Source organism: Grammomys surdaster, unplaced genomic scaffold (assembly GCF_004785775.1).
Source record: "Grammomys surdaster isolate TR1022 unplaced genomic scaffold, NIH_TR_1.0 125947, whole genome shotgun sequence".
Classification (NCBI taxonomy): domain Eukaryota; kingdom Metazoa; phylum Chordata; class Mammalia; order Rodentia; family Muridae; genus Grammomys; species Grammomys surdaster.
In genome coordinates this window covers 2,948,488-2,959,701 of record NW_021620769.1, presented here as the reverse complement: position 1 = coordinate 2,959,701, position 11,214 = coordinate 2,948,488, and the positions used below count along the sequence as shown (strand labels likewise).

Here is an 11,214-nt window from a genome sequence, read left to right as displayed (position 1 = left end):
TCTCTGTAGACCAGGCTGTCCTGGAACTCTCTCTGTAGACCAGGCTGGCCTCGAACTCTCTCTGTAGACCAGGCTGGCCTCGAACTCTCTCTGTAGACCAGGCTGGCTTCAAACTCAGAGATCCGCCTCCATGTATCACCACTGCTGGTTTCTTGTTTTTTAGCTTTTTGATTTTTTGTGAGTTTCACACCATGCACCCCAGTCCCACTCCTCTCCCTGCCCCCTCCTATCTGCCCTTTGACCTTGCACCCTCTCTGGGAAAATAGAACACACACACACACACACACGCAAACAACAACAAAACCCCCAAAGCATAGGAAACATCTCAGTGGAAGCTGTAGTGTGTCACAGTGTGTCCCACTGTCTATCCCTCTGCCTACACATTTTCACTTGCAAATGTTCATATCGATGAGTCATTGGTCTGGTTTGAGATCTCTGGCTTCTGTGACACCATCAATACTGGATCCTCACCAGGACTCCTCCCAGTTACCCTGTTGTTGTCCTGTGTCATGAAGATCCTGCAGCTTTGGGTCAGGAGAACTGGCCCTTTGATGCATTCCAACCATTCTTAGATGATGTAGATTTTGGGGTGGGCTGATTCAGAGCCCTGGATCTGGGCCTGGATAGTAGCTCTCCCCTAACCAGCCCATCAGGGTGAGCTCTCCAACACTGCTTTGGCTAGGCTACCCCAATACTGCCATCAGCAGGAGAGTCAGCCCTCAGAGCCAGCTCACTCAGAAGGTAGGAATAAGGAGGAGCAGAAGTTCAAGGCCATCCTTGGGTATGCAGTGAGTTTGAGGCTAGCCAGGGCCACACGTGACCCATCTAAAAATTGTACAATTTACCTTACAACTGTGATAGCAAAGTTTGCTGTCACAAACAATCTGAATTTTTGCTTAGAGCAGAGTGGGGACTTACCATCTTCTCTGTCAGCCAGGATCACTCACTACTCTGGCAGTGGGCAGTTTGGCCCCCAGTTGCTCTCCCACTGGCAGGCTCAGTGCACTGCTGAAGGACTCGTCTTCATAAAAAGGAGTCGTTGATATCAGGACCTGACAGGTCTTCTCACTCTCATCTTTTTCTTTTCTTTTTTCTTTCTTTCTTTCTTTTTTTTTTTTTTTGGTCTTTCGAGACAAGGTTTCTCTGTATAGCCCAGGTTGTCCTGGAACTCACTCTGTAGACCAGGCTGGCCTCGAACTCAGAAATCCACCTGCCTCTGCCTCCCAAGTGCTGGGATTAAAGGCGTGTGCCACCACTGTCCGGCTCTCATCTTTTTCAAAGTGGAGCATTCTGGTATTATCTTCTGGTCTTGAGTGTAATCTGACAAAGATAACTCCATGGAAGGAATTGTGCCAGTGGCAGAACCTGCAGGCCACCAGGGAAGGTGAGAGGAAACAGAATTCCTGATGGGAATTTCTTCCAGGTTCATCAGAGTGTAAGCAGCAGCCAGCTGAGTGACGTCCTTACCTCTTCCATTCACAAGTATTAACACTGCATTTGGCACAGACCACTATTTTGACATGGTGCATATTTACTGCATTATGTAGATGTCAAGTCCAAAGGACATTGCACCCCCACCCCCAATAAAAGGGCAGGCCCAAAAAAATTGAGTCTGGCTCAGCTTAACTGGGATGATAGAGGATTTCTGACTGTTAGATAACCAGCATTCCTCGTGTGGTGGAGTGATGTTCCTGTACGCTGTGTGGAGCTGTCTTTGTCCATCCATCCTTGCCCACCTAAGGCGCCTTCTGATTGGTTAAAATAAAAAGCCTATGGCCTATTGTGGGAAATATAAAAGCCACAGCGGTGGAGTGCTAATGGGTTTCCACGCTGGCTGGCGGGTCCCACATACACGAGAAGGTCTAAGGTTCCAGCAGCCTGGAGGCTTTGGCGACGGCAGGCCCCAATGACACGAGGAAGTCCTTGGTTCCAAAAGGTTTGCTGTCATGGCGGATGGTGGAAGGTGGATGGATCTGGATGTACACCCCGTAAAACTCAGGGCAGTCCTGAGTTAAATAGGGAGGGAGGAAGGGGGGGGATCTGGGGGAGGCATGCTTAATTTGCTCCGCCCTCTGGCCTTCATTAGTATGTAAATCCTTAGGGACTGAGGCCTGTGGTCACACCCTCTACCTGTGCACTTTGGGAGGGGCTGTAATGGCCTATGTGACTGAACAATGTAGGTCTATGGAGACGAGACTGTGTGTCAGGACCCTGGGTTCTGGGGGTGCGGCCAAACGCCTGCTAGGAGTTCTAGGCCCATGCCCAGCCATGAATCAGGATACTCTTATGCAGTCCCATAGCCTATAGCAAAAGGCAGGGTGGTACAGTGGCACATCTGGCAGTGATAGGAACTCTAGGAAGGAATTAAGCACTGGAGATTTGCCACCCAGACTTGGAGGAAGTCGGAGACATATAGAATAGTATAAATGGGTTGATGTAATTTAAGAGTTAGTAGGAAACAATGTATAGCTCTAAGGCCAATGGCATTAATTAACAAATATAGTTTCCGTGTCATTATTCGAGAACTGGGGTGAGCACAGAAAAGGTCCCTCTGGTTACAGTCAGGAACTTGTTACTATCTGCCAAAAGAACTCATTGCTTTACCTCTGACAGAAGGGACATATGGTTCTACTGACATATACTGTGGCTGCATTTCAGAGCCCGCACTGGCTTCCAGGCTCCCTAGGTTCCTACTCACAAGCACTTGCTGTATATTTCTAAGTCCCTGCTTCCCTCCTCCCATGTACCAGTCAGTTCTCTTTATAAAAGCAAGGTCTCCTGTCCCACTATTGCCATATTCTCTCTCCTACTCTATCTCTTGCTATTCTCTCCTTTCTCTCAGATAATCCTGCCTATGCCCATTCTGTTTCTATTTCTCTCTGCTTTAGACTCTTCCAGACGTCTCTGAATATTTTCTCTTATGCACAATAAAGACCTTTCGTTTAACCATATCATGGAGCGGTCATGTTGGTACTTTCTTTATTAACTCCCTTCACATACTGTTGAGGTTTGGTCTGCTGTTATGTATTCAACTGCTAAACTCTGTATGCTAAGATCTGCTTGCCCCAAGATTCTAATGTACATCAGCCTTTGCTTTGGAAGCCTTGCCCCCCCCCCCAATTACCCCTAAATAGTTAATAAAGTTTCTGACAGCTTGTAGTTGGGCAGAAGAGAGGTCGGTGGGGCAAAGGTTCCAGGGCTTGTGGTTTCAGGTAGAGACCATGAGTAGAGAGTAAGGACAGGAGGAAACAGAAAGTCGTGACCATGAGCATGTGGCCATGAGGGGTGGCCTGATGGAGCAGGAGCAGTGCAAACGAACATATGGCAAGTTGGTGTTCGAAGCACGGGAACAGACAAAATAGCTTAGAGGGTTGACATCTGCCTAGCTCCAGTGCTTTACAGCTTACTATAATTCTAGAGGTTTCTGTGTCTTTAATTTGAGTAATAGCTGGTTAAAAAGTAACTGCCGCCATTTTAGCTTCCAGCATTAGATGATAATCACATGAAAGATAAACCACACTACAACATGCAATCGGGCAGGTGGAATTTGGCTTGTTTAGATTAGGAACTAAATGAACTGGAGGAGAGCAGGATACATCCGGTTTAGCCTTACTCTGACATCAACAGATGGGAGGATGGAGAGGCAGAGAAATGAGGACCAGGAAATCTACAGTATGATAAGCACATAGAATCTGCCCTGTTTTCCCATGTCAGTGACATAGCATTACATACGCTGCTCTGATTAGAGTTCCCCACCTGCCGTTATCATACAGACATGAGATAGCCTCTGACAGTTTACAAATAGTGCAGGAGTGATCAGGTGGTTTTAGCTTGGATTCAATGCACTTTGTATTATGCATGTCTTTAGGTTTTTGGTTTTTTAACTTTTAAATTGTGTGTATGTGTGATCCTTAGTATCAAAATGAGAGTTTAAACTATGAATACAGTCTGAAGACAGACTGGGAACCTTATTTTCTGGTTCTTCAACAGTGTGCTTTTACAGAATACCAGATTTTTGGTATGACTCAGTTTATAACAAAGTGTCATTTTGATACTAAAGAATCTTCCATTAGCCCTTCCATTTAAGATTTTAAGGCTCAAACGTAACAGGGATAAAATTGTAAAAGCCTAATCTTATAAAAGCTACTAACTTTTTGTAACTGTTAAAGACAATTAAGACAAGCAAATTCATGATAACCTTATACATTATTGAATTATTTAATGTAACCAGAACTATGCTTGTTTTTTTAAAGATTTTTTTATTGGATATTTTATTTATTTACATTTCAGATGTCATCCCCTTTCCCCATCCCTCCCAAAAACCCCTATCCTATCCTCCCTCCTCCTTCTTGCTTTTTTTCCTTTATTAGTACTTTAACTTTATATCAAAATGTACGAAGTACTGGGTTTTATTACAGCATCCTTATACATGTGTCATTAGAGTTCTGATTTGTTTCCCTCTGCCCCTTCCCTTTTTTCTTCCAGCTAGCTTCCTCATCTGATTTCCTGTCACATGTATTCCATCACCCTCCCTCTTCATCCTTTTTTTTTTAAATTAGTAGCTTTAAAAAAATGTTAATCAAAGGCTTTATAATTTTGGTAATGCTCAATAACAAGATGCCCATACAATCAGAAGTGTAACCCAATACTCAACCTAGATATACCAACTATATTTGACTGGCAGAGACACGTGAACATCTGCCTTCATGTTCCCCCTCCTCTCGTCTCCTAGATCCTCCTCTCATTCTCCTCCTCCTCTCCTTACTCCTCCTCTTCCTCTCCCTACTCCTCCCACCATAGCTCCTCCTACATATCACCCTTCCGGTTAAAATACAACTTTTCTCTCAAAATACAATTAGAGCATAACTATACCAATTTGTATCAGTAAGGTACAAGATAGACCTAATATCCAGTCCAACATTTTGTTGGCTAACCAGAACCTCTGCCATTTCTCCTAACTAAAAGACTTAGTTCTGAACCTGGCTTTTTTTCTTGACTTTAGAATGAATGTCAACTGAAAATCATCCTTTCAAGTCTTTTCTCTCAAAGTAAATAGCTGGGATCGGCTATGAGACTATAAGTCTTCAACCCCGTCAGAAATCCAGAGTGACTGAATTAACTGAAATTATGGTAAGCACAAAGCATAGCTTATATAACTTATCCAATTTATAGAGACCACTGAACACCTGGACAGTCCCTATACTACAAAGTGTTGGAGCATCCGATCTTCAGCCTTCTGGCCCAGGATCATCTGACAGACCTAGTGATGCAGAATTATAAAGGGCTGATTACTCTGTCTTGGCAGACATAATCAGCAGACTATTCCACAAGTGTGTCCTTTTCTGGACAGTAATTTGTCTGTAGATGAAAAGGGGCAATTCTTGCCTAGTGTCTGTCTCACCGCAACTGGAGTAACTCCAAAGATGCTCAATTTCTTCTTAGAATTGAAGACAGGAAGCTGTCAGGAGCAGACAGGTCTCTAATACAAATGAACATTACAGAATAATACAGAAATGTGTGTAGTGTCAATTCTGTAAACTTCTGACATTTTGAAAACCAACTATCCATGTAAGGCAATCTGGACTGTTGTCTGTTAACTCCTCTCAGGTATTTCTAAATAAAATATAGAAAGCACCCTAACAATAAACTCAGAGCCATGAATTTCCTATAGGCCCTTAACTCACAGGCTAACCATCTTGAATCAGTTAAAAGAGTTAAAGAAGGACTGGGTCTAAGCCTTGTATTCCTAAATGTGTTATATAGGCACAATGCTTATGAGAGTAGCAATATTAACCTCACTTTTATATCAATAAGAAACTCTTACCAAAGAAAATCTTTTTTTTTTTTTTTTTTTTTTTTTTTTTTTTTTGAGACAGGGTTTCTCTGTGTAGCCCTGGCTGTCCTGGAACTCACTCTGTAGATCAGGCTGGCCTCGAACTCATAAATCCACCTGCCTCTGCCTCCCAAGTGCTGGGATTAAAGGCGTGTGCCACCACCACCCAGCACCAATGAAAATCTTAAATTTGAGATGAAAGTAAATTTTGTACCATTTAAGAAATTATAACTTCAGCTTAATAACAATTATACAGATTTCTACCAATAGGTTATGGCTATCCAATAAATCCTAGCTATTCCTCCCTGTTCCTACAAAACCACTACTTTTCCCTAGAAAGACAGCCCAATATTAACCACCTCAGACCCCAAGCCCAGGGAATAGGGGCACCGACTCTTCATTAACTAATTCAAGTTGGTTATGGACGGGGTGTTGAGATATTAGAAGAAGGACAGAGGGGAAGAGTAGACTGTTAAGCCTCTGACATCTGTGTCTTCACTGCATCCAGCTGAAATTCCAGGACATCAGAGGTTCGAGCAGGTCTGGTCAGCTTGCTTGATGAGTAGACACACCAAGGCTGTGTATTCTGCAATATACAATTCTCAAAACAAATTTTAGTATCAAGATAATTTTTTGTTTGAATTCTGGAATCTGGTCTTCTGGCGGCCTGCCTCTGTCATGTCTAATCCATATAATTCTGGGAGTTTCTATGAGGGTATGCTCCCACCATCCTTCCATTCCTGCCTCCCTGCTCTCGAATTCTCCAACACTAGGGAATCCAAACTTTCAGGAACCAAGGCCCTCTACTTCCACTGATGCCTAACAAGGCCACCCTCAACTACTTATACAGGTGGAGCCATGAGTTCCCTTTGTGTTCTCAGGCTGGAAGTTTTAGAATAGCTACTCCAGCTTGTTTCTTAGGCTAATTTGCTTGAAAAATTGTTTTCAAGCCTTTTACTCTAAGGTAGTGTCTGTCTTTGTCACTGAGGTGGGTTTCCTGTATGCAGCAAAATGCTGGGTCCTGTTTACGTATCCAGTCCATTAGCCTATGTCTTTTTATTGGGGAATTGAGTCCACTGATATTGAGATATTAAGGAACAGTGATTGTTGTTTCCTGTTACTTTTGTTATTAGATGTGGAATTATCTTTGTATGTCTATCTTCTTTTGAATTTATTGGAAGAGGATTACTTTCTTGCTCTTTCTAGGGTATACTTTCCCTCCTTGTATTGGAGCTTTCCCACTATTATCCTTTGTAATGCTGGGTTTGTGGAAAGATATTGTGTAAATTTGGTTTTGTCATGGAATATCTTGGTTTCTCCATCTATGGTAATTGAGAGTTTTGCTGGGTATAGTAGCCTGGGCAGGAATTTGTGTTCTCTTAGGGTCTGTATGACATCTGTCCAGGATCTTCTCACTTTTATAGTATCTGTTGCGAAGTCTGGTGTAGTTCTGATAGGTCTGCCTTTATATGTTACTTGGGCTTTTTCCCTTACTGCTTTAATATTCTTTCTTTGTTTTGTGCATTTGGTGTTTTGATTATTATGTGATGGGAGGTATTTCTTTTCTGGTCTAGTCTATTTGGCGTTCTGTAGGCTTCTTGTATGTTTATGGGCTTCTCGTTCTTTAGGTTAGGGAAGTTTTCTTCTCTAATTTTGTTGAAGATATTTATTGGCCCTTTAAGTTGGGAATCTTCACTCTCATCTATACCTATTATCCTTAGGTTTGGTCTTCTCATTGTGTCCTGGATTTCCTGGATGCTTTGTGTTAAGAACTTTTTGCATTTTGCGTTTTCTTTGACAGCTGTGTCAATATTTTCTATGGTATCTTCTGCACCTGAGATTCTCTCTTCTATCTCTTGTATTCTGTTTATGATGCTTTTATCTATGACTCTTTATTTTTTTCCTAGGTTTTCTATCTCCAGGGTAGTCTCCCTTGGTGATTTCTTTATTGTTTCTGCTTCCAATTTTATGTCCTGGATGCTTTTGTTCAATTCCTTCACCTGTTTGGTTGTGTTCTCTTGTAATTCTTTAAGGGATTTTTGTGTTTCCTCTTAAAGGGCTTCTATCTGTTTACCAGTGTTCTCCTCAAATTCTTTGAGAGTGTTATTTATGTCCTTCTTAAAGTCCTCTAGTATCATCATTAGAAGTGATTTTAAATCTGATTCTTGCATTCTTGGTGATATGGGGAATTCAGGACCTTCTAATGTGGGAAAACTAGGTTCTAGTGATGCCAAGTACCCTGGGTTGTTGATGCTTGTGTTCTTGCGCTTGCCTTTTGCCATTTGGATCTCCTTAGTGCTACCTGTCCTGTCTCTGACTGAAGCCTGTCTTTCCTATTATCTTGTTTTTTTTTTTTTTTTCAGAACTGTGTGGGGTGGGTGTTACTACTGGGGTTAGATCTGGGCCTCAAGATCTTCTCAGTGCTAGGGTGCTGAAAGGAAGGAACCAGTGCTCCAGGCCAGGAATAAGTTCCTGGATCCCAGTGGGTTCCAGTTACTCCCTGTTTGAGGTGGGTGTTGCTGTCTCCTTACCTAAGATACTGCCCAGGTTAGGGACAGCTTCCTTTGGGATTTTTGAGATTGGGTGCAGAGCTGCTGTGATCTGCTCAGTGCTTGGGCCCAGACAGGAAGCCAGATTTATGCTTGTAATTATCATGCTAAGTACAAATATAATTCATTTATGGAGACAAGTTTTAGCCTTCTGTATATGTCACCAAGGTTAAACCTTAAACAAATAACTAAACAATGAGTAGTTGGCTTAAAATACGGTATGATGAAGGCACTCAAAGCCTCAGGGACATCTGCTAAATTGTCACTTAAGGAGTTTAATTAAAAAGGCTTCTCCTGACAGACAAGATAACAGCTTTTGGTAGCAGTAGCTGAGGCTGTCTCCAAAGAAGGTGGGCCCCAACAAACACCACCTGGAGTTTGCTCCAAGTGTGGTAATGCTGATCACTGAACAAAGAACTATTCCCCTCCTCGCCCACTACCAGGGCCTGCCCAAAGTGTGGACACTGTTGGCTTAACTGTTCTTCTCTGCCTCACCAAGTTAGGTAAGTTTTCCCTCGGCCCTCCCTACATGACAATCTCTCAGATCTTCTAAGTCTAGCAGCCAAGGGTTGATGCTCCCCAGAGTGGCAGCCAAAGATGTAATACTGTTCTGTGAGACAGCCAAACAGTGACAACCTCTCCCCATAGCAAAGGCATCAGGGTAATCATGGATGATCCCAGACTGGTTGTCCAGGTAATGGGCAAGCCTCCATCATTTTAAACGATACAGAGGCCATTTGGATTATACTTTCTGCTTAAGTGTGTCTGTCTCAGATCTCTGTGGTGGTGCTGACAGTGAACTGTGGCTTTATCAGCTTAGCATCAGCAAGCATACTTTAGCTAGCTCCTCCCTCTGAGGGTATAGCTACCTTGTCAGTCCATTTCATACATAAAAATCAGGCCCTGCTTTTTCCGGAGTTACTAGATCTGCTGGGAAAGACAGAATTGCAGACAGGTTTATCTTGCTGACATATTAGATTTCATACTGCAAAAGATAAACTGACAAAACAGGTTTCATATTAAAAACTCAAGCTATCATATTGTATTACTAACTAAAAACTTACTTTTTGCTATTCCTTTATTTAAAAAGAACTTGTTTTTCAATGACTGCTCTTTGTAGTCAGCCATCTATGTCTCATGGTAAATGATTGGATGGAAGAAAGGCGTTTAACATTATGTAAGGAGGGAGGGATTTAAGTTTGTGAAAACTGAGCCTTTCAACTGAGACACGCACGATGTTAAGGTTTCAAAGTCCCGAGTTTTAACGTATTACTCAATGCGGCTCTGATGAACTAGTTATCTAGCCTTGGTAACTGGCTACTGTTAAAATCACAGGTTCAGAATTTTAAATATCCTTTGGTTGTTTTCTAAAGATGGACTTAAAAATGCTTCTTGTTGTACCAAAACTACCTCTGTTGAATCCAAATACATCCAGACCTACTTTGTCAAGTTGACAACTTCTCAGGCTTTATTCTTGCCCTGGCTCTGAGGTACGTGTCTCCTCCAGCGGTTTACAGACACTTGCTAGTTTGGTTTTCTACAAATAAGATCTCAGTGCAGACTACAGACAGTGGGCATTCTAATATATCTAAAAATTTTATCTCTTCTGTCAATTTTAAGAAAATTCACGTAAGTTTCAGGAAGTCCTGACTTGATTTTACCTGTTACAGTCCACAGTCTAAGCCTTTCCGCTGACCGCCTATCACTGAGGGTGGGCTCTTTCCAACTGTCAGGACCACAGGCCTGAAAATTTCGAGTGTAACCCCAGGATAAAGATTTCCCCCTTAGGCTCATTAACTTTTCCTTCAGTCCCTAGTCTATGTCTGTCCCATATGACATCTCATCCAGGAACTAACTGTGACCTGCAAACTGCTCCAAACAGCCTGCATCACAACAGTCCCAGGTGGTCCTGTAAAACTAGCAGCCCTGGACATGTTGGAAGCTGGTGTAAACTGGTCCAGCCAATGTGATTGCCCCCACTCTCTTCTGGCTGAGTTCGTAAACCAGATACTTCTGATGAATGCCTCCGACCACTCTGTGACTCCGTTCCTCCTCCTGGACTTTGACTCATATTCCAGGCTTTCTGGGCCCTAAAGACTTCCAAGTTCAGAGTTTTAACAGTCTCCTCTGTCTGGCGCTATTTCTATGTCTTTTACTCATTAGCTAGCTGATAATGGAGTGTTTCTATAGACAGCCCTTGGCTATTCTGAATTAATGCTTTTATGAAATTTCAATTCTTTTTTTTTTTTTTTTTTTGGTTTTTCGAGACAGGGTTTCTCTGTATAGCCCTGGCTGTCCTGGAACTCACTCTGTAGACCAGGCTGGCCTCGAACTCAGAAATCCGCCTGCCTCTGCCTCCCAAGTGCTGGGATTAAAGGCGTGCGCCACCACCGCCCGGCTGAAATTTCAATTCTTGTCCTTCAGTTGGTTTCTACTTTTATTTCTCTGAGATAGAGTAGAATTTCTAGAAATCATTTATTTATTTATTTATATATTTATTTATTTATTTGGTTTTTTTTGAGACAGGGTTTCTCTGTGTAGCCCTGGTTGTCCTGGAACTTGCTCTGTAGACTAGGATGGCATGGAACACACAGAGATCCACCTGCCTCTGCCTCCGAAGTGATGGGGTTAAAGACATGTGCCACCACTGCTGGCTTCATTTTTGGACAACATTAATAGACAGCAACACAAAGGGCCGAGGCTGTAGCTCAGTGGTAGAGTGTTTACCTACTATATAGATGGCCCAAGGTTCAATTCCCAGTATTGCCAGAAGACAACAATGAAAGTCAACAGCAAAGACAGATATGGTGTATACACCTGTATGGGAGACAC

General features: G+C 42.6%; 1 protein-coding gene across 1 annotated transcript in view; it reads right to left on the bottom strand.

The window, feature by feature from the left end:
- Window positions 1-11,214, bottom strand: part of Frem3 (FRAS1 related extracellular matrix 3) — a 93,541-nt gene that overhangs the window by 3,606 nt on the left and 78,721 nt on the right. Inside the window, 3 exon segments of the mRNA XM_028753446.1 lie at window positions 944-1,061; window positions 1,257-1,315; window positions 1,318-1,365. Of these exon segments, the coding sequence (XP_028609279.1) occupies window positions 944-1,061; window positions 1,257-1,315; window positions 1,318-1,365 (225 nt within the window).